The sequence below is a fragment of the Syngnathus floridae genome, chromosome 17 (assembly GCF_059516105.1).
Source record: "Syngnathus floridae isolate MCC-2025c chromosome 17, RoL_Sflo_1.0, whole genome shotgun sequence".
In the NCBI taxonomy this organism is placed as follows: domain Eukaryota; kingdom Metazoa; phylum Chordata; class Actinopteri; order Syngnathiformes; family Syngnathidae; genus Syngnathus; species Syngnathus floridae.
The window spans coordinates 1,404,461-1,427,589 of record NC_142429.1 but is presented as its reverse complement, the minus strand read 5'-3'; the positions used below and the strand labels follow the sequence as shown (position 1 = coordinate 1,427,589).

Here is a 23,129-nt window from a genome sequence, read left to right as displayed (position 1 = left end):
TTTAAAGCAAATTAATAAATGCAACAATATTAATTTGCTTTGAAAATACCTGAGTAATAAAATGGATGGATGAATGATGATTACAATTAAGAATAAAGTCTCCTTTGTAATATATACTCCTTGTAGCATGTAACGGTACCCAAAAGGAGGAGTTTCTTTGCATCGAGGTTTATGCAAAGAGCTCACGTAATTATATCCTTGCTTTTTGGTGAAGTTAGTGAGTGTTCCGTCTTTACGACTGGTCTTTGAATGCACCCCGCTTCAATGGCAGAACGCGGATGAATTTAAAGACATCAAATGACAATAATCCCTTATAAAAATTAAAATTGACTGACGCAAACGTGAGTTCTTCATGTTTTTATTGAAAACAACATAGTGCTGACGCCGTACGACGCCGTACGGCATCGGTTTTTCGCTTTCCAAACAAGCTGTGCGCGCTCCCGCGGCAGGGGGAACAAAATCTCACGGGGGAACCAAATCGAGCACAACACCTGCACAAACGAAGCACAAACGAATCAGACTATTTTCCTTAAATTTTGCGAGGTTGGGGGGGCCAACTTCACGCAGGTGTATTAAAGCCCTGCCCGTGTGTTTCTCCCTGTCAGTGTCTACTGTTGTCTTCCGTGCCCGGTGGTCCTGACGTTTGGTTTCCCCCCGGTTTTGTCTGGAGGCTCACGGTCAGAATTTTATCCTTGTCCAAGTGGACTTCTGTCGGTCGGTCTGTCTGTTTGCTGGCCGTGAGTCTCTGTCCCGTATGTCTCTTCGGTTCCCCACCTGACTCCCTTCCAACTCCCTTTACTTTCAATAAAGCTGCATTTGGTGGCCTGGCTCTACTCATTCCTGACAGGACTCAAGTGCAAAAAAATGTCAAATGTCTGTAAAATAAAAATATAACTAGCATGTTGAATCTAGCTGTATTTGACAGAGTAAAATTAGTATTTCGTCTTAATAAAATGTACGTTGGATTTGAACTACTCTCATAAGCACAATCGAGCCAAATTGTTGTTGAAAAATGTTACATGTAATGAAATGTAATGCATCGCTAATGACTAGCCAGGGGATTGTAGCTTAGTGTCACAAATGTTTCTTCACAAAAATACTCCAAACCAAGTTGCGTTAAATCTCACATTTTGAGTAATAATAATTACATAATACACAAATTTCTACATAATTACACATGCAACGTATATAATCCATTATCCACCTATCAAGTGTAACGTAGCACAGTGGAATGCTCTTAAGCACGAAATCTGTGCTCCATCTATCACCTCGCATCCCACCTCGGTCATCATGCCACATCCTCCATTCTTCTACCCGAGCCAATTGGAAGCCTCGGAGGGTCAGACCCAACGGAAGACATCTCTTGGGGTTCTCATGGATGCCTTCCGGCCCGCAGGCCATGCTGCCATCTCCACAGGCAGAAAGGAACTTGGAGCGAATGTGCACAGTAGAAAAGAACTGGGAGCGAGTGTGCTCGGTTTCAAAACCACCATTATATTTTTCATGCAGGTGGAGATGAAATATTGCTACAAATGTCTTTCATCTTCAGAAAAATATCCCAAAAAAGTCACTCAACTCTTGATTGAGCAGAATAGAATAAAAGGTATGAGAACTGCGCGTGTTGTTCTTGAGCCAAACGACGGGGAACGACAAGAATGAAGCGAGTGGACAGTAAGAAGATATTTATTAAATATAAATTTAAAATGACTTGCAAGCCAGACAGATGGCTTCAATGGAGTTAAATAGGACCACAAAGTTACATGGGGAAAGGATTGGTGAGTGGCCGGCGATGGCGCAAAAGCGTTTCCACTTGTCCCGGAAGTTGTGGCGTCTTAGCGGGCACGTACGGTGCGAGGGCTGTCACGTGTGTGTATTCTGGGATCGGTTTTGCTCAGCCTCAGCGCTTCAACTGTGAACCTTCTCCCAACTCGTTTGGAATATTGCAAACAAGTCAGGACAAGGAAATGCCAAAACAGAAGATTCAATGTTAGTTTCAGTGGATGGCAAAAAGGACGAAGAGGAAAGAAGCAACGAGCGGAATGTTAAGCTTGCAATCTTGACTTTGTGCCGTTCATTCCGAGCTACTCCTTAAAGACACGCGCTTGTTTTAACACCTCTCAGTGTATTACAAACTCAGTATTCAGACAGGCTACACTTTGGAATACAAAAACAAACAAAAAAGTGAACATGCATGTTCGCATCCGATTTTTTGCCCTGTAGCTATTTTCTTTTTCATTTAGCTACTGAGAGACTATTTATGAAGGAGGAAATACAAGGAAGAGGTCATGAGATGCGAGTTAGCTCCCTGCTCACTCCCACACTAGAGATCATCACACTATTTCACATCACTAGGATGTGACAGTGAGACAGAGAGAAGGGTGTGTGTGTGTATGTGTGCACGCGTGTGTGCGCGCGTGTGTGCGTTTGGGGTGGGTGGGGGCGTAGCGTGAGTCGCTTCATCACGAACGGCGGCGGCGTTCAGTCGAAAGAGATGAGCTGTGCCTCTGCACTACCAGGGACTGCCTGGGGAGGGGCGTGCTGCTGCTGCGGCGGCGGCAATGGCGACTGCTGCTGTTGCTGCTGCTGAGGGCCACTAGGAGGAGCCACCTAAAGCAGTAAAACCAAACATTGTGCTATTTTTTTTAAGAATTAAAAATATGTGCATAGGGTCAGAGCTTAGATCTTCCAACTTTCGAAAGCAAGATTTGACTTTGAGAACTTTCATTGTATCTGTTCCCAAAAGCTAACGCTGGCTTGCAGTTAGGCTGCTACATAGTGAAAGCCAAAAAATGGTGCGGGGCTGCAATGCTAAGAAAGAACTGACCTGTTGGTACATAGGCTGCTGGCCGGACATGTACGACTGTTGGACGGCCATGTTGGGTTCCTGCCCCGGAAGTGCTGAAATCATGTTCTGCATGCTGTAGGTCGGGTAGCCCATGTAGCCCATGCCATTGGCAGGCGCAGCCTGTGACATGGGGGGCAAGCTTTGCGCCTGTGACGCCACATTCTAAGCAAAAAAAAAAAAAAAAAAGGGGGTGGGCACAATCAAGCTAAATGCTGCTTGGTATTGGGAACGAGCAGGGACTGTTCCAAAACCTGACTAAAATGCATTTGTCTTGATTTGAGCAGACCTGGTAGCCTTGCGAGGGTGTGGGCTGGTAGTTAGAGTAAGGCACAGCGCCAGCCAGCGGAGCCTGACTAGGAGGAGCAGGCTGTCCATTGCTGGCAGCGGGCTGGTACATGTATGTATTCACCAAATTGGGATCTGCACCAAAGTGTGAGTGAATGAATGAGGAGAAAGCAATCAAGTGGAGGTAAAAAGCGAGGCCTCCTCAGGTTACCTGAGGCAGCAGCCGGCACGGCCTGGTACTGCGGGGGCGCGCCCTGGCCTGCCTGGTTCATGTAGAGGTTGTGCATAGGGGAGCCTTCCACTGAGTTAGCTGGACTGAAGGTGCCCGGGTAGCTGGGCGGAGCTCCAGGCTGGTACACCACCCCGCCTGCTACGTTGGGGGGCAAAGACTGCATCTGTCGAAGAATTACGCTGACTTTTACACTTTGCTGTGGTGGAGCATTTTAGTGTTTGAACAGAAGCCGTTTACTATTTTGTTTCACAGTTAACTTGTGACAAGCAGCTTGAAGCAAGCACACTTGGTGTCTTATGTGGCGAAGGAATGCTTTGCGTGTGTGCGCGTGCCTGTGCGTAGGGCAGAGAGAAAGCGGGCATCTGAGCTCTCATCTGGATGGTGTGCTTCTGCTGCTCTAGACGCATCTGGCGCTCCTTCTCCTGCTCCTGCAGGCGCTGGATGGCCAGCTGCCGCTGCATCTCCAAGTACTCCTACAGGGCACAGGCAGAAGAGTGACGACTCGGCAACTTGCGCGCTTTCACGACAAGACGGCCTTTTCCATTGTTCCATGTTGTGCCATTTGAAGATGCTGTTGGTGGTAATTATTCATTAAGTACCTCAAAAGCCTATCCAGCATTTCAGCCATTCATTCATCGATTTATTCATTCTTTCATCCCTCCCTCCCAGCAGGTGCTGTGTGGTGTCCCATCTGCGGTGAACTCCTGTACCTGCTTCTTCTGCCGCATGATCTCCAGTTTTTGCGCCAGCTGCATCTGCCTCTGCCTCTCGGCCTCCTCGGCAGCGCGGCGCAGTTTCTCCATGTGCTCATCCCTCAGCGCATTGAGGGCCGCCCGGGCGTCGCGCACCTGAGCCAGCTTGTCTTGAAGCCCCTCGTAGTATACTGCCGGTGCCGTGCAAAAAATGAACAATAGTCAGAGCAGGAGGGAGGGGAAAAGCCCGGGCACATGACTCACGTCGCTTCTCGTCCAGCTGGTTAAGGATGTCCAGGAGCTGCGGGTGCATGTTGTTAATGGACTGGAATAGAGACAGCACGGCGCTGTCGTTGGTGATGCTGCGCCCGCGCATGTGGTTGCTCTTCATGCGGTTCAGGAAGGTGGTGACGGCGTTCTGCAGTGCCTTCAAGAACTGCTCGTGGTTCTCCTCCGACTCCCCGTTCTGGTACTGCTGCTAGAAAGGCAGCCATATTCGGGGAAGTAAAGCAAAGCGCCGTGCCACTTCCAACATCATGGATTCAATGGACGGTTGTCCTCAAAATGTGACACTTTCCAGCTGCTGCACCCGAGTTCACTCGACCCGGTTGAAAGAAGAGAACTTGTGATCAATCCCGACAAACAAAGTATGGCTGGATACCTCCACGATGCCGACGGGCTGCACAGGCACGTGAGCTTCAACGGGCTGGCCGGCAGTCGGCGCCGGCTCGGCCAGTGGCGCGGGGGCTGGCGCCGAAGGTGTGGGACTCTTGCGGGCTTCCTCCTGCTTCTTCTCCCAGTACGTTCTGTTGAGGTAACGGGCCAGCTAAAACAAGATCACACAGAGAAAACTGATGCGTGGATTTCAAACAAAAGAAAGGAAAACTGAATTCATGAAGGCTGATTAAGCTGAACGTTCGATCCCAACCTGAATTTGTACCATGACCTTACCTCAGGGTCGACTTCCTCAGCAGTCGGAGCAGAGGAATTCTAAATTAAAGAGTCAGTAAAACTATGTACAGCTTTGCAAAGACAAAAGACGATGGTGGCGCCTTACCACGGGGGCGGTGTAGAGGGTGCCGACCGGGGGCGCCGAGGAAGTGATCGGGGTGGGCTCCGCCTTGGGATATGTGGGGTGGTACGAGTTCTTCTGCTTCTGCACGGGAGGCTTCTTAAGACACTTGTGCATAATGGGCAGCGAAGGAATGGCGGCCGCGCGGCGTCCTACCATTCGCTCTTTTTCCTCGGCCTCACTTTGGGAGAGGGCAATGGCGAGCTGCAACTCCTCCTCCTCCTGCAGGGCCGCCTCATCCCTTTTGGGAGGCATCTGGGTGACGAGAGAGACCAAGAGGGAAGATTCACTTTGGCTTTGTCCGGCGGTACTGAGCGCTCGCATAATTTGTTTCTTTACCTGCGACTGCTGGGAGAGCGGGCTGGTGAGATACTCGGGAGGCAGCTCTGCAGTGTTGGCGACTGGTTTGATCTCGGCTTTTCTAAGCGAAGGAGAGGAAGGGTGGCTGCTTGGGTGGGGGGAGAGAAAGACTTGTGAATGAGCAAACACAAAGCTTTGTGGTGCGACAGCCGGCACGACACAAATGCCGTATTGGCCCGAATATAAGACGATGTTTTTTGCATTGAAATAAGACTGAAAAAGTGGGGGTCGTCTTACATTCGGAGTCTAGACATTATACATATTCACTTGTGCGCAGCGGTAAGTTCAAGGTTGCTGGTATCGACTGAGTATGTTGCTGTGATCATGTGCGTCTTTGACAAAGTGAGTACATACATTTCATTGTTACTACTGTCCACTGTCCACTGTTGTGCCGTTTGTTCGATCGCGGTTTGCTTCGTGTGCGTGCCATTTGATTGACAGCTCCGGCGCGCCCCTTTAAGTTTGCCTCGCATCGGACGAGTAGCCGGACGGTCGCCAGCCAATGTATTTTGTTGTCTCGATGACTTATGTTTGGTGTGTTAACGAGAGTATTTCATTTATGGTTTAATATAGCAGAATCATTACGCGCAGTTAGTTATGTAATGTGTGCTGACTTCTAGTTATGTTACGTCAGAAGTTGAGCGTTGACTTACGTGCTGTAGCAGAACCGCGCGCGCGGACACGCACACGCGCGGACACGCACACACACGCGCGCACACACTAAAATGAAAATGAACTAAAAGTGTGCCCCAATTGTGATGAAATGCACCGTTGAAGCAGAAGAGCTACTGCACGCACGTTAAGATTCTTCCTCTTTGGATAGAGTCTGCTTGAGAAACTGCCTGCCCAAGTAGTTGGTGGCCATGTTTTTGAAGTCGGTCTTCCCTCCCACTTTACACCTGACGTATCCGTAGAGGTTGGCCCCTTGCAGCACCAGGCCCATCACCCCACGCGCACGCACGCACGCACGCACGCACGCACGCACGCACGCACGCACGCACGCACGCACGCACGCACGCACGCACGCACGCACGCACGCACGCACGCACGCACGCACGCACGCACGCACGCACGCACGCACGCACGCACGCACGCACGCACGCACGCACGCACGCACGCACGCACGCACGCACGCACGCACGCACGCACGCACGCACGCACGCACGCACGCACGCACGCACGCACGCACGCACGCACGCACGCACGCACGCACGCACGCACGCACGCACGCACGCACGCACGCACGCACGCACGCACGCACGCACGCACGCACGCACGCACGCACGCACGCACGCACGCACGCACGCACGCACGCACGCACGCACGCACGCACGCACGCACGCACGCACGCACGCACGCACGCACGCACGCACGCACGCACGCACGCACGCACGCACGCACGCACGCACGCACGCACGCACGCACGCACGCACGCACGCACGCACGCACGCACGCACGCACGCACGCACGCACGCACGCACGCACGCACGCACGCACGCACGCACGCACGCACGCACGCACGCACGCACGCACGCACGCACGCACGCACGCACGCACGCACGCACACACACACACACACACACACACACACACACACACACACACACACACACACACACACACACACACACACACACACACACACACACACACACACACACACACACACACACACACACACACACACACACACACACACACACACACACAGTAGCCGGGCTCTGGGGGCCGCAGGCCCCCCACCAATGGAGGCCGCAGTGGGCCAGGGGCCACAGGCCCCTATTGGGGGCCACAGGGGGCCAGGGGCAATGCCCCGGAGGGGACTCAGGGGGCAAAGCTCCCTGAAAACTCCTGGATTTTGGCAGTAACCCCAAAACCATTAATTTCATCACTCAATTTCAACAGTTTTGTAAAAAAAATATTCCTGCTTGGTGGGCTACCAAGGTGAATATAATACATCAAAATGGCACAATCAATTCTGGAGTTTTTCCTTTTGATGAAAACTGTTAATTTTTTGCATCTATCTATCTATCTATCTATCTATCTATCTATCTATCTATCTATCTATCTATCTATCTATCTATCTATCTATCTATCTATCTATCTATCTATCATTGAAGATTTATTCTTTCGATATCATGACAATAGCCAAACATTAGCTTACGTATAACATCATGTTACCCACATGCTTGTAAAAGTAAAAACGTACCTTTGTGGGGTTTTTTTTTTGGTGATGCGCTCCTTAATGTGCTAAAGAACTTTTAAATATTCTGGATAATTTTGGGCTTTCCCAGCATGTCACAGATCCAACACATAACAGAGGTCACATATTAGATCTAATTATTTCCAATGGTCTTAACATCTCCGAGGTTGTAGTAAATGATGTTGCTCTTTCTGATCATTACTGTGTCTTGTTTAATATGACCGCCCTTGCTAACCCAATGAAAAGGGAAGCAGAGGTAATCAGAAAGGGTCATATAAATGATGACACCTTGCATTATTCACCCAGGGTTTTACACCATCACCAACTTTCCTCAGCTTGTCAACAGTTTTTGTTCCAATGTTAAGACTGTTATTGATTCTATCGCCCCAATTAAGACCAACGTTTTGTTAAGAAGGAAAAAGTCACCCTGGAGAAACGCCACACTGGTTAAAGCTCAGAAAAGAGTATGTAGACAAGCGGAACACAGGTGGCGAAAAAACAAACTCCAGGTTTATTACAACATCTACAAAGAGAGTCTTCACAGGTATAACCAAGAACTGAAGAATGCAAGGCAATCATATTTTTCTGAGATTATCAATAGAAACAGCAATAATGCCCGCACATTTTTTTCTGTTGTGGACAGGCTGACTAACGGCACAGCGTCTGTCCCTCCTGAACTGCTGTCTAACAAGGCATGCAATGACTTTGCAGCCTTCTTCACAGACAAAATATTACAGATAAGACAAGCAGTGTGCAGCTCCGGAACGATAACACTTGCGCCTTCCTGTCCTAGAGTCAATCTAGGACATTTTAGCCTCATAGATGATACAACTAACAGAAAGTTTCAAAATTAAAACCTACAACATGCGGCCTTGATACTCTGCCTTCCAACTTTTTTAAAACTGTTTTTAGCTACATAGCTCCAGATGTACTGCAGATAATACTTCTCTTCAAGCAGGCCAGTTTCTCCAGGCTTTGAAAACTTCAGTAATAACACCTCTTTAAAAACCAAACTTGGATGCCACAACAATTAGTCACGATAGGCCAATATTAAACCTACCATTCCTGGGGAAAATCATTGAAAAGGTTGTTTTCCAGCAAATCCATGCTTTTATGATGCAAAACAATCTTTTTAACACATTTCAGTCTGGATTTCAGCCACACCACAGCACTGAGACTGTACTTTTAAAAGTCTTAAATGACATTCATCTAAATAATGATGCAGGCTAATCCTCTGTCCTGGTATTACTGGATCTCAGTGCTGCTTTTGATACAGTTGATCAAAACATACTACTTAGCAGATTGGAAAAGTGGGTGGGACTTACCAGCACTGTGCTACAATGGTTCAAATATTACTTACAAGATAGAGACTTTTTGTGTCAATGGGAAACCATGAGTCGGAGAGAACTAAGATCACATGTGGGGTTACCCAAGGATCCATTCTGGGACCGCTGCTTTTTAACATCTACCGTATTTGCCGGTGTATTGGTCGACCTTTTTCGATCCAAAATCGACCGAAAAAAATCGACCTCGACTTATACACCGAGTTATAAAATTTAACTTCGTATTCATCGCTTCAAATGTGATGGTAACCAAGGCCGTTTCTCATGCATCTCATTGTGCGTTGCACTTAGAAAATTTGAACCGGGCGGCGTGCGCGAGTGCGCGGCCCGCTGGAAGTCGAATGAGGCGCCGCCACCACCTCCGCGGTGCTTATAAACAGCCGATCCGCTCGGCGGGGGCTATTTTCGGCCACTTGGCTCGTGCGCACGGCCTCCCGGATGTGCCGGGCGGGTGCGCGAGCTCGCCGGCCGCTGGAAGTCGAATGAGACGCCGCGACCACCTCCGCGGTGCTTATAAACAGCCGATCCGCTCGGCGGGGGCTATTTTCGGCCACTTGGCTCGTGCGCACGGCCTCCCGGATGTGCCGGGCGGGTGCGCGAGCTCGCCGGCCGCTGGAAGTCGAATGAGGCGCCGCCACCACCTCCGCGGTGCTTATAAACAGCCGATCCGCTCGGCGGGGGCTATTTTTGGCCACTTGGCTCGTGCGCACGGCCTCCCGGATGTGCCGGGCGGGTGCGCGAGCTCGCCGGCCGCTGGAAGTCGAATGAGGCGCCGCCACCACCTCCGCGGTGCTTATAAACAGCCGATCCGCTCGGCGGGGGCTATTTTCGGCCACTTGGCTCGTGCGCACGGCCTCCCGGATGTGCCGGGCGGGTGCGCGAGCTCGCCGGCCGCTGGAAGTCGAATGAGACGCCGCGACCACCTCCGCGGTGCTTATAAACAGCCGATCCGCTCGGCGGGGGCTATTTTCGGCCACTTGGCTCGTGCGCACGGCCTCCCGGATGTGCCGGGCGGGTGCGCGAGCTCGCCGGCCGCTGGAAGTCGAATGAGGCGCCGCCACCACCTCCGCGGTGCTTATAAACAGCCGATCCGCTCGGCGGGGGCTATTTTTGGCCACTTGGCTCGTGCGCACGGCCTCCCGGATGTGCCGGGCGGGTGCGCGAGCTCGCCGGCCGCTGGAAGTCCAATGAGGCGCCGCGATCTCCTCCGCGGTGCTTATAAAGTGCCGATCCGCTCGGCTTGGAGCTATTTCCGGCCTCCCGTTGGTGCCGGGTGGCGTGCGCGAGCTCGCCGGCCGCGATCTCCTCCGCGGTGCTTATAAACAGCCGCATGCGCACGGCCTCCCGGAATTTGAACACATTTCGTCAATAAATTTCGCATATTGAATTTTGAAGTTTAATATAATGCAACAATTGAGCTCGACTTATACAAAGGATATATCATAAAATCGTAAATTTCCGTCGAATTTTAGGGGGTCGACTTATACACCGAGTCGACCTGTACACCGGCAAATACGGTATATGCTACCCCTAGCTCAGATTATGGAACACCTCAACATCTCATATCATACTTATGCTGATGACACAACTCTATATCTTAGCGTCATCACATGACCACAGTCCCCTACTCGCACTGGGTAACTGTATTCATCAAATAGTGGATGTGCCAGAATTTCCTCCAGCTAAATGCAGAAAAGACAGAGGTGATATTTTTTGGACCTAAAAAGGAAAAGGAAAAGATCAACGCTCACCTTCGCTCTGTCATTGACAGCTACAAATCAAGCCAGAAATCTTGATGTAATTATTGACTCAGACCTGAACTTCAACAGCCATCTTAAGTTTATCACTAAATCTGCCTTTTACCACCTGAAAAACATAACTAGAATTAAGGGGTTTCTGCCTCAACAAGGTATGGAAAAATTTATTCATGCATTCATTTTTAGTAGGTTAGATTATTGTAATGGCATCTTTACAGGCCTTAACAAAAAATCCATCAGGCAGCTGCAGCTGATCTAGAATGCTGCTGCCAGCATCCTCACAAACACCAGGAAACTGGACCATATTACACCGGTCATTAGATTGCTACACTGGCTTCCTGTGAGTCAAAGGATAGATTTTAAAATCCTACTGCTGGTCTACAAAACGCTGAATGGTCTCAGACCAAAATACGTGCTTGATCTACTTGTTCCTTATGAAGCATCCAGACCTCTCAGGTCATCTGGAACTGGCTTGTTGTGTGTCCAAAGAACAAGAACCAAGCAAGGAGAAGCAGCATTTTGTTATTATGCTCCTCACCTGTGGAACAAACTTCCCATAGGTTTGAGGTCTGCTCAAACTGTCAGCTCCTTTAAATCAGGGCTAAAAACGTTACTGTTTACTACAGCGTATTCTTAAATTAAATCCTCTCTTTCAAATGTTTTATTCTTGATTTTGTATGCATTTTATTCTGTATTTTTTCCCGTTTTTATGCCCTATGTTCTTTGTTTTTTTTAATCCTTTTTATGTAAAGCACATTGAGTTGCCTTGTGTGAAATGCACTATATAAATAAATCTGCCTTGCCTTGCCTTAATGTTTGAAGCGCCACGACCTCCATAGCTTATCACATCTTGACAAAGAATGCACAAAACCTTCCCCGGGACATCTAATTTACGGATATGTTCCGTCAGGCAGGTGGTTACGGACTGTGTTCCGAGTTTTAAGATGACGCTGCTCTCAAACCATGCCCATCTGAAGCAGTTCCTGATCCCGTTCGACTTGTATATTTCCCTGTCACGATCCTCGTCTTTTTTCTCTAAAACCTTCGCCATGCTGGCTACAACTTTTGCTAATTAGGCAAATGATGTGACGAAAGTAGCGCCAAAACGCTGCCGAAAATAAGGTGGCTGTCGCAATACTGCTGCCCCCCCATATATAAAAACAATTTTCTCAACGGATCTATACGATTCACGAAACTGATACTCCCGACGGAAAAAAACACGGAAATCCGCAGATCTGTGGAAGATTCTCATCCCTGTTTTTTGCCAATAATTCAGTAAAGCAATCAAAACTGAACCACGTCTTCCCTCCTGTGTTATGACCGACACCTGGGGTCGAAAAGAGCATAACCATCCGAGCCAACCCCTATACAGTCCTCACGCTCCCCAACAATAGCGGTAGCAGTTTGCATTATTTTATTGCAATGTTTTTCCTTATTCCGATTTGTTTCAAGACTACAGTTAGACTTCACTTTGATGGTTAATGCAGTTAGTGCAATTTTGTCGTTTTGTCACAGTAGATTGTTTTATTTACATTTCAAAAACCAGAAGCCATTCATTTACAAATGTGATAGCACTTTAGTTTACATGTTCAGATATTAAGATGTGATAGATGTGATTTTTGCATGATTTGAATGAGGCAAAATAACATGCTTTTTCTCTCGAATATAGTTATAATCATTTGTTTCAGATGTAATCATTTTCTGTATAAAAATTAAATTTGGTGTTCAAAAAGTCTTTTTTCAAACTTGAGTCTCGAAAAAGAGGGGGTTGTCTTATAATCAGGTTCGTCTTATATTCGGGCCAATACGGTAGTAACTTTTTTTTTAAACTAGGAGCACAGTGCTCCCTTCCCTGAAATTTTAGGAGTACAAGATTTACAGGCTCACATTTTAAATCAACTTGTGTCAATACTGTTTAAAAGTGTGGAGCCGCAACAAGATACTTTCAAGAGAAACAACAAATCGGCTTATTTACTGGTTGCACTTGAAAATATTAAATATTCAAATTTGGCAATCGCTGAGCCCGCCTTCTCGTGCCGCACAAGGCCGTATTGTGACGCCGTGGCCGTCGCGTCTTTTGCAAACTCGAAACCTCAAGTGTGTTAATTAGCCAAAGTCCACGTAGGCCTAGTACTCACTTGTTAAGCTGCTCAAAGCAGGGCTCACACACACGGACCTCCTTCTCGATCCCAAACTTGGGGATGGTGGAATACTTGGAGGAACACTTGCCGCAGAAGATCTGGCCACAGGCTCGGCAATGGTGCTTGGAAAAAGACGAGAGCGCAAAATCCGCGTCAGGCTGCGAGCGCAGGTCATCAACGCTTCTGATTACAAGCAGCGGCTGAAAGAGCCGTGGCAAAGTCCATGTGGCGCCATGGCCCGTTTACAGGCACGCCCCGCCTACCTTCCTTGTCATCACTCCAAACTGGACTCTGCACCGGTGGCATTCCTCAGCGTCCACCCAGTCCGGGGCCTGAACCGACAAAAAGGCGCATGCTATGTCTGATAGGGGCACGAGACAAAACGGAGCTTCCTCTTACAATAGCCGTAACAAATACGGCGCCCCCTCAAACCAATAGCCGAATCGGGTCCTCGAGCGCAATGGCGAAGTGGTTCAAATGCCGTTTTTTCTGTGCCACCCAAGTGTATGCGCCCCGCGGTCTCCTGAGGCCTGTTTGTTTAATGCACCGAAAGCAAAGGCAAATGCCTCACACTTCACTACGCAGCTTTTTGCTAACCATACAACCACACAAACACACGCCCCCTCCAAATGGAGGAATCTTACTTTTTCTGCGGAGAACATGGCGTCGCTCTCCTTAAACTCAGGGAACACGTGACCTGTGGATGAGAAGCTTTGTGACGTCACCCGCTCGCTACCATGCCAAACAAAAGCGGGTTGACTGAGCTCCGAGACAGCCACCTACCTTCCACTTTCATGATCTGATAGGTGTCTTGCACCACTTTGTATTTGGGCTCGTTGCGGAAGGCGTGGGCCCAGGCTTGGATCAAGTAGAGGATTTTGCTACGGACGTTTGGTTCCGTCTGTTTCTGGTGCAAGGAAAATGACATTTTCAAAACGCACACGCGCGCACACACACGGACACAGTGTCTTGGCCAAAGTGTTGGGTCTGCTCACTCGCTGGCATGACACACAATTACCATGGTAAATAGCATTGGCAAATCAATTCGCAGCACTTGGGTCACGACATCAATGCCACGTTGATTTCAATTTGTGCGTCAAGTGCGCAAAGGCCGCCTGGCTCGGCTTTCCTGGCGCTTTCACATTGCTCTTCATGAGCTGCTGCAGCGTTCATGATGGTGGTGTTACTTCAAACCACCGTGCTGTCGCGAAACGGAACGGAGGTGCCGTTCCATCGAACGTGCCGCCGAGCGTTGTGACAACCCATCAAATGTTGGTAAGCTGGGAGGAGTTTGGACAAAATGCACTGGCGCTCGCCTGCATCTGAATTAAATGCACACATCACCTTGCTGAGATCCTTCAGCTCCTCCATGGTTTGTTTACTCGCCACTTCATCGTGAACAGTCTGCCCACAGTTCTTAACCACTGACTCCAGGACCTGAAGAGGGAGGAAGCATCGTTTGTTACGCCATTGGCAACAACACGGCGCATGAAGATGACATTCTTTCACGTGTGCTTTTTCCCCTCAAACGGAAACGTCTTACCTCAAGTGCATAGAGGGCCACATGTGGATTTTTGTCAGTCAGCTTCTTCTTGATAGCGCCAATTGCATACTTGGCCCTGATGGCAAGGACATCGACCAATTCAATCAGAAAAAAAAACGGTGGGAGAAGACAATCATCTCAAGACGGAGTGACCGACTGAGTGTCTCCCTGTCGAATGAGATCGCAGATTTGCAGGATGGATTCCCAGTCGGTCTCCAGCAGCAGCTGACTGGTGGCCTTATCTGGAAATAATCACAGAGGGGCGTGACGCGGCGAACCGACAAATTGTAATTATCATTGACGAGCACGTTGAGCATCTCCGGGAGCGAGCTGCTCCATCGCAGGCTCCTCTTTGCATTGTCAAATGGCAATGGCGATAGGATTGCGAGCTTTATTCAACGCCACCTGATGGTAATGTGAATGTGTTTCTATTCAAACGCGTGACCAGAATTCAAAGGCCATCTTGATTTTTTTTTTTTTTTTTACAGTCGTTACCTAAGGAGACGGGGATTTTGACCATTTTAAAGGTCACGAGGCCAAGTAACAAAGAACAGCAATGGCTTAATTTTGTATAAGATGACGAAGCATCTCAAGTTGTCAAAAAACATATCTTGGTGTCATATTTTGGGTAGCACACAAATCTGGGCTATAAACAGGCCCGTGTTGACTTAAAGCCAGTTTGACGCTTGACTCCTTCGGTGGGAAAACTACTGACATTGTTCTGTTTGTGGCTGGACATAAGTCCACACTGACATTCGCTTTAAACCATCTTGCCACTGAGACAGACTTTATTCTGATCATGATTTAGTATGGCTTTAGGTAGAGTTTGGTTCCGTGTGTGTGTGTGTGTGTGTGTGTGTGTGTGGTGGTGGTGGTGGTGGTGGTGGGGTGTTCTTTATTGCGAGACAATCTGATCCAGAAGAAAAGCTTGACGTGGTCAAAAGAGGAATTCGAATTTACGAGTCATTTTGAATCACAGCTTGGTCGTCATGTTGACGTTGCTTTATTTCCATAAGGAGGCGAATGATGCGTGTGATAACGTTACTTGCTCAAACTGACTAGTGTTCTTGTTGCACGTACGACTCACTTTAATAAAATGGACGCCATTATTCTCTTCGAACGTCGGTTGACACAATCTTGGATTGTAACGCCTTTTATGAACATGAGCGAGCTAATCAGGGCCTTCGGCGGCCGATTTTGTTAGCAGCCAGGCTAAAATTAGCTTGACATTAGCGCCACGGCGTAAGTAAGTAACGACACACTGTTGAAAATCAGCGCACTTTGCCACAAAAAAGTCGACTGCTAATGCGATTATGAGCACGACTTACCAAGGAGCCTCTCGAATGTACCTCCGCCTTTGCCCATAGTTGACTGAAAGTCTTCAAGTCACTGTCGATGCGTGCGCGTGTTTGTATGTTTTCCCCACTCACTATGCTTCTCACGGTTTTAGCACGGTGGCTAACAGCTAGCCTCAAGTAGCCACCGAACACTGAAACACAACGCACAGCTGTCCACTGGCTCTCACTTCCGCTGCACTAAAGTCAACATGCCTAAGGGGTTAGCGCCCTCTAGCGTAAATACACAACACAATAACATTGACTCGAGTCAGTGACGTACAAAAAAATGAATATAAATTACAGGTATCTAACTTTAAAAAGTGTAATGTTGGATTTTATCCACAATTTAGGGAGCGCGCTATCTGCGCCTCACGGCAAAAGCCATTGCCAATCACCTGTTATCCAATTTACTCACTGCGTGTTCGTTTGATTTCTTCAGATTTAGGAAAATGCTAAGACACTGAAGCACAAATTACACTTACACGGGTTGGTTGAGTTCAATCACAATTCTTGTTCAGACAGCTCTGTTTTCAGGAAAGTACAATACAGCGCTGGGCCCTTCAAGAGCGGAAAGTCTCCATTCAGAAAAGGCAAAGTTCAAGGTTCTTTGGTTAGCTTATATCAGCTGCACATGCCAGTGTGGGCCGAGTTTGATGGGTGATGAGTCGTTGGGGTGGGGCAAGTTCGCCATGGGAGTGGGTGCTGGTAATGGGCGATTCGGTGTGTGTGGGAGCTGTTGTCTTCCATCCCGTCTTTCGGCCTTGGCGATCATCTTTGGCCAAGTCCTTGGCTGGCTCCCTCTGGCACCTGCTGGTTTTATCTCCAAGTGACCTTCCTGTAAACATTCTCCTCCATTCTTGCACATACACTGTCTCACCTAATTCTTTCATCATTCTTTCAATTTTGTCATTTTGTACGAAATTATGTGAGCTTTTGGCTGTGACATCATTAATCTATTACTGTTCCCTTACTATGCAAAGTTTGTTCTTTTGATCTCCATGTACTTGCTTACGTCATCATATTCTTAGTTTAATCATGCTTTCAACCATATCTTTTCTTTGTTAAGCAAAATATTTCCCTCTGTCCAGAACGTTCAGTAGTAATCGAAAACTGGCGTCTAGCATTAGTCAAAACATAAGATACAATCAAGTACTGAACATTTTTAGACGACTTTGGCAGTGTCCGTGATTTAGAAAATCGTCAGGCATGCATTAAACAGTTCCTTAAGGGTCATTAAGCTATTCTGGCAATATATCAAAAAACATTTGTTATTTCAAAGTGCTCAGAAATATATATCAGATCATAAAGTTATAAAAATCTTTCTCATTACCACTTATCAAAAATGTCTAGTTATGTCTTCTTTATTGATTTGGTGTGTAGGTATGCTTAAAATGTTTCTTTTATTGATTTAATATGTGAATATGTTTGTCTGCTTATGTACTTTATTCAATGAGGTTTGAGCATATCTGTTTTTGTAGCTAGGCAGGACCTTTTGTATTTCGACCCCATTCCTTCAGTAACTAACGTTTATGTTTTGCATCGTAACTTTATCCTAGCTGCAAATGGACAACAGTGAATGTCTCCATGCCAAGCAGCTGTTAATAAAAAAAAGAAAAAAGAACATCACTATGCACCTTAAAACCACACAAGAATTGAGGCCATTTTTTTTGTATTTTTATTTCAGTTCTTTTTTTATGGACTTACATAGATTAGTGGATTTCTAACTTTTTACGCAAAGTTCCTTCTAAAAAAATTCATTTGCAGTGTATTTTAATCTAATTAGTAGGTTTAATTAACTGTATAGAAGTGCAGCGCCCATGTTCAAACTGCGTGTTGTAGTGACATAGAATAATATAAAATTATATAGTTTAAATGGGCTGAGAAATTGAAGATCCAAAGCTAAAAAGAAAAAAAATAAAGGTATTACAACTTCATCTGTTATTTCTCAGCATTTTTTTTTCTGCGGAGATGAATCCAACGATGAAAATTCAAAATCCCATTCAGTGGCACCACCAGATCTGTGTAGCTCCGGTCGACGCGCTGCCCCGATTAGCGATTTATTGGCACCTCCTTACTGTCTATTGTCACTTGAGATATGACTCACTTGCCTTGCTGTATTCAACAGTGAGCCCCAATCAGCTTTGTTCCAGGGTGACGTCGGTCCTGTACGAGTCACTACCTGGCACCCGCCGCATCACTGGGGCTCATTGTTTATCTGGTGCATCATCAACTCAAATTGTGTTTTTCCAGCTCCCGTTATCGGCATGCAAAAGAGCGTAGTATATGGGTTTATTTTAAGCAGAATATAAGATTGCATTGCATTCTGTTTCCCTCTGTACAGGCTGGAGGATGGCAAGGATGACACAACAAGCATTATTTGATGGTTCCCGTGGGCCATGGCAAAAGCCACTGTGTTGCGTACTCGAAACAAGCAAGAAAAAAATTATGTTTGCGAGGATGGCTTCATTTCAGACGAAAACACACTGTTGTTGATAGATTGTAAGCCTCCCCCACCGCAAAAATAATGTCTAGAGTCTAAACTCTAGACTGTAATTCAGATTAATTTCATGTTAGTAGGCTAGTGCCGTACGCTTCTGTGTTTACATTGTGATTTTTGTTTTGAAGCATGTATCTCAAGCTTTTTGAATGTTAGTGTAGTAAGTGCTTGGCAAAAATGGCACAAGAAAAATGTTTTATATGAGTAAAGGCCAAATGTTTTATTGTAATTTACAATGGCATACATACATGGAGGAAAAGGTTATTTGATCATACATGGAGTTCAATTTTCTCTAAGCCTGTTGGGAAATATTAAATATCAAGAGGGGGGTGAAACAGGCTCATCGTCACGGATCTCGGAGCCGGCCGGCCGGCGGTGTTAGACGTAGCCTTTGACCTGCGAGGCGGGTGCCCGACGGGGGCTGCTTTCTCCGCTACTGAAGGCGGGTGAGTCGGGCGCGCCGGGCGGACTGGAGCCGGCGTACAGCAGAGAGCCACCGACCAGGAGCAACGCTGCCGCCCCCCAGCCCACATAGAGCCCCGGGCCCAGTTCACGCTTGTGCGGGGCGGCCACATGCGGGTCGTAGAAATCCCGGATGATGGAGTGGGCGGTCCAGCAGACGGGCACCAGGAAGAGAAAGCCGGCCACGGCAAAGAGTACCCCCGAGATACGGGCGATGCGCGCCTTGAGGCTGCTGAGCCCCACGCACTTGGTGCACTTGACCCCGAGCACCCCGAGAGCCAGGGCCACGGCGCACAGCATGACCGAGAGCACCGTCAGGCCCCGGGCGGCCTGCATGTCGCTGGGCAGCGCCAGCATGCTGTCGTAGACCTTGCACTGGATCTGACCCGTGCTCTGCACGATGCAAGTCATCCATAGGCCTTCCCAGATGATCTGAGCGGTCACTAAATTGTTGCCAATGAAGGCGGTGACCCGCCACAGCGGCACCAGGATCACCACCGCCCCGGCCACCCAGCCCAGGATGGACATGATGAGGCCGACCAGCTGCATGCCCGTTGTGGCCATCTCGCTCGAACGCACCTGCCGCGCTGGAAGACTCCGCTTGTCGAGTGTACGTCTTCAAATGCGTTCCCCTGCTTAGTCCTTTGCTTTCAGGGGATGAGGTCACTGCGCGGGTGATCTAAAAAACAGCCCAGAAACAATTGGTTCACGACGTTGAAGCACGCTATGGCGAGGTCTCCCGTTTGAATTTTGGACGTCTCATTTTTTTCTTCCGGGGGGGGGGGGGGGGGGGGGGGGGGGGAGGAGGGGGGGTGGTACTTTTTGGATCCGCTGAGGACAAGCACAGGAGAACATGGATGGATTCACGGCATACAGTTATCATAAGTATTTGGAGCACCCAGGCCTGTGTTTTGTTGATTCCAGGGAGTAGCACAGAGAAAGGCAGTCTTTGACAGGCAGCCTGTGGGTGTCGAGCTAAGCGGCTAGTCTCACAAAAAGCGGCAAGCCGCTTGGCAAACAAGCCGGCTTTCATGGAGACGTTTTGGAGTGGGCCACACAAGGAGCGCCTCAGTCACCATCCGCGTTGACCCGTCAAACTGCGTTCTTCATCAAAGCCTTTGAATACTTTGGTGAAAGCGAGTTCTCCCTAACAATCAACAATAACATCTGAAGCAAAATCTAGTCAAGTGGATCCAGGTCAGAAGAAGCTCTTGCTATCCATCATCATCGATGACGTTTGTCTGAGTTCAAACAAACTTTTGCTGTCATTTGACAAAAAAACTAAAAAGGATAACATCAACTTGTTTACCTTAAAGCGGGCTCTTCCTGTCTTGTCTTCGGCAGTCTCAGCAGATCAGCCGGTCCAACGTCCTTGAGGTACGACACGGGGAGGGGGATCGACTGGATTCCGCAAGCAGGCGTCAGAACCTCGATCGGCGTCAAGTGGCAACGAGACGCTGCCACTCGAGTGGTGTGGCCGTGGGCACAAGCGTGTGCGTCAAGACATGAATGCGTCTCCCGGTGCCTGGTGTGCGAGCACAATGAGGTGCTGTTTGGCTGCCGGCAAGCCTGCCCCGCCCTCGCCTTCTGTCCAGATGGATGGATGGATGGATGGATGGATGGATGGATGGATGGATGGATGGATGGATGGATGGATGGATGGATGGATGGATGGATGGATGGATGGATGGATGGATGGATGGATGGATGGATGGATGGATGGATGGATGGATGGATGGATGGATGGATGGATGGATCGATCCATCGATCCATCGATCGAACGAACGAACGAACGAACGAACGAACGAACGACTGGGCGCCACAGACGGCAAAGGATTCTTGCCGCCATTCCCATCAGATGCTGCAAAAAGCCGAGCTAATGACGAGCAGCTGTGCATTCTTGCCAGCGTGCAGCCGGCCAGGACAGAAGAAGGGGTGCAGGCTGTTTGTGAAGGTCTCGATGAAGGTGTAAATGTGGACACCCGTGTCGGCGCAGTAGAACGAGACATGACCTTCGGCATAGTCCACAAAGATGGCCACTTTGCGGGGCCTCTGCTCCAGCGCCAGCACAACATCCGGAGAGTCGTTGGCGACGTAGCGTCCGTCCGCCTTCAGGCTGAGAGTCCAGAAGCCATTGGTAGGGCAGACGCCGAAGCGGCCCTTCCTGTTGATGGAGCTGCGGACGGCACCCAAGCTCCACTCTGTCTTCTCGCCGACCTCCACCTCCCAGTAGACCCTTCCGCCGCTGAAGCGCTCCTCGCTGAGGAGATTCGCCACGCGCTCAAAGCATTTGGGGTAGTCCGCCACTTCTTTTCTGTCGCCGGAGAGCCACAGAGTGGGGTGGGCCGTCTGGGTGCTTAGATTCACGTCCACTGGAACAAAGGCAGGCAGGTCAAAGTGCTGGAGCGGGGAAGGAAACGTGTCTGAATTGGCAGGGTTTTTTCGAGGGGGGGGGGAAGTCTGATTGAAAAGGACTCGAACACAAATTTGTGTCCGTGCAGATCAAGACTCACCAAAGTATCTCTCAATTCGTTTCAGTTCTGCAAGTAAAAACAAGATCAATGCCAGCTTAGCGTCAGATGCTCACTTTAGATGCGGTCAAAACGGACCTGATTTGGACAGCCTGTTGACCTCCACCTTTATCTTGGCCATCATTTCCGACAGCACTCTCCTGGTGATCCCGAGACAAAGGTCGCTTTCTTGGGTAACCATGGACCAGTTCTTAAATTGGACCGGATGTCCAAGACGCGCAACATTCGGGAAGAGACAAGAGCTTTGGGCGGGCGCTCAACAAACGTCATGGTTCGCTCACGGCGGCCGGCAAGACTTGCCGTGGAATTTTTTTCAGGTGTCAGGGAGTCAGGTTCGTCAGTCTCCTTTGTCAGTTGCCCAATCTTCCGCTCTAGCTCCTTCATCAGGCTCTCCACTTTCTTCTGCTCGTTCCTCAATGGCCGCCGCCACCACCTTGTGGCTCTTCTCCATGGGGCTGACCAGGGCCGAGAAGACTCTCTGGCTCTTGTGCACTTCTCGGCGGTAAGAGTTCTGATTGATCCGCACAAAAGCATCAGAAATGCCATGCAGTAATTATTTGGCAGTGGCCTTCAACTTTACCTTTTGGAGCTCAAGAGAACTCTTCAATCTGTCAATCTTCTGCAGCCTCTCCTCAATCATTTGCTCAACATTGATCACCTAGAGCAAGAAACAAAGATGGGTTCCTGACAACAAGGTGGAACAACTTCTTGAAGTAAATCCGAGCATCACTTTTGTCTGTCTGCACACTAGCTGGCCACTTCCTGGTCCGTAGAGGACGACATTAAGTGACCGGAATCCAGGAGTCTGGGAAGGCAAAAAAAACAAAAAAAAAAACAGGTTGCATTTGCGTCTGCCAGCCCATTGCCAGTTGGTCGTCAGGATGACAGGAATGTCCCAGTTTTGAGCAGGAAGAATAGCCCGTCCGCTCTTTGGCTTTGGAGCCGCCAGAAGACACTGCACTTTATTTTACTCTTTTATGTTTTTCTCAAGTGGAAAGGGCTTTTGGTCGACATGCATTGGGCTGGCAAGCAGTCCAGCTTGCACGGCTTTCTCACCCCAGTGAAGGAAGAAGCCACACGTAAAGGGGAGAGATGCACTGGAAAAGAAGAAGGCACTTTCTCCTACAGCGGCTCCTGTGGTTTGCTCTTCTTGTAACTGTCGGAGATTTGGGCCAGGACGCGATTGACGCTGAGGTCGGGCCTGTTGGCGAAGAGTCTCCTGCAGCGCGGGCAGTACATGGACCGGTGTTGCGTCCAGCAGTGGCAAAGGCAGGCCAGGCAGAAGCTGTGCCCGCACGGGGTCGTGACTGGACCGCTGAAGACATCCTCGCACAGAGAGCACAGCAGGGACTTCTCGGGGAGGAGTCTGACAGGCGACGCCATGGCGTAGGCGCTGTCCTCGCTGTCCGTCACCTCCAAATGATGTTGCTTACTGGTAATTCCTCGGTCGTGTTCTGACAACGGACACCCCGTTGTGCTGGCTCCTGCCGTGGTTCAGATCGAGCTGCTCCCCACTCAGGAACAAAGAATGGAGGGCCGCAGCTATTTGGAATGTCCAAAGCATGTGGACCAACAGGTCCACACACGCGGGCGACGTATGACAAAATCCTGCTCTGCTCGTGTTATGTGCAGTTGTCTTCTGGTTGGTTGACAAGTCTGGCTAACAAGTCTGCTCGTACCTCCCCGCAGGCTCGAGGCAAACAAGAAAGTCGAGTTCTCAAGTTTCCAAGGTGTGTTGCCTCATTAAACAATGGCGCTCTGGACTACAACAATGAGGGCAGGGGCCTCGACAAACAACAGCGCCCTGGCCTAGGACAATGAGGGGAGGG

The 23,129-nt window shown here is 48.9% G+C and overlaps 3 protein-coding genes and 1 long non-coding RNA gene across 9 annotated transcripts; 1 reads left to right on the top strand and 3 right to left on the bottom strand.

Moving 5' to 3' along the window:
• Window positions 1-1,667: 1,667 nt before the first annotated feature.
• Window positions 1,668-16,009, bottom strand: hgs (hepatocyte growth factor-regulated tyrosine kinase substrate). 6 transcript variants are annotated; one of them, XM_088356686.1, is made up of 20 exons: window positions 15,802-16,009; window positions 14,631-14,715; window positions 14,474-14,549; window positions 14,275-14,367; window positions 13,714-13,837; window positions 13,575-13,627; window positions 13,194-13,262; window positions 12,928-13,052; window positions 5,466-5,574; window positions 5,283-5,381; window positions 5,112-5,210; window positions 5,006-5,044; window positions 4,716-4,880; window positions 4,319-4,529; window positions 4,073-4,245; window positions 3,695-3,835; window positions 3,342-3,525; window positions 3,132-3,265; window positions 2,825-3,007; window positions 1,668-2,607 (listed from the first exon to the last, which is right to left on the bottom strand). In XM_088356686.1, exons 1-20 carry the CDS (start codon window positions 15,836-15,838, stop codon window positions 2,479-2,481), a joined length of 2,328 nt encoding a protein of 775 aa, XP_088212812.1. In that variant the 5' UTR covers window positions 15,839-16,009; the 3' UTR covers window positions 1,668-2,478. The 6 variants fall into 6 exon arrangements, with proteins under 6 accessions (XP_088212812.1, XP_088212809.1, XP_088212810.1 ...); XM_088356683.1 differs by having other exon boundaries at window positions 4,319-4,532; window positions 15,802-16,008; XM_088356684.1 differs by having other exon boundaries at window positions 4,319-4,532; window positions 5,466-5,571; window positions 15,802-16,008.
• LOC148383142 (uncharacterized) lies at window positions 15,429-18,516 on the top strand. Its single transcript, XR_015853200.1, has 2 exons — window positions 15,429-15,719; window positions 18,152-18,516. It is a non-coding gene; the product is annotated as an uncharacterized LOC148383142 (long non-coding RNA).
• Window positions 18,500-20,593, bottom strand: cldnk (claudin k). The gene is made up of 2 exons (XM_088356691.1): window positions 20,079-20,593; window positions 18,500-19,448 (listed from the first exon to the last, which is right to left on the bottom strand). The coding sequence occupies exon 2, from the start codon at window positions 19,331-19,333 to the stop codon at window positions 18,686-18,688; it is 648 nt and encodes a 215-aa protein (XP_088212817.1). The 5' UTR covers window positions 19,334-19,448; window positions 20,079-20,593; the 3' UTR covers window positions 18,500-18,685.
• On the bottom strand, window positions 20,413-22,968 carry btr02 (bloodthirsty-related gene family, member 2). The gene is given in 7 exon segments (XM_088356692.1): window positions 20,413-21,141; window positions 21,283-21,309; window positions 21,379-21,542; window positions 21,578-21,709; window positions 21,711-21,811; window positions 21,881-21,958; window positions 22,399-22,968. Coding segments are annotated over 7 exon segments (1,305 nt in total). The 5' UTR covers window positions 22,684-22,968; the 3' UTR covers window positions 20,413-20,623.
• Between the last annotated feature and the right edge of the window lie 161 nt (window positions 22,969-23,129).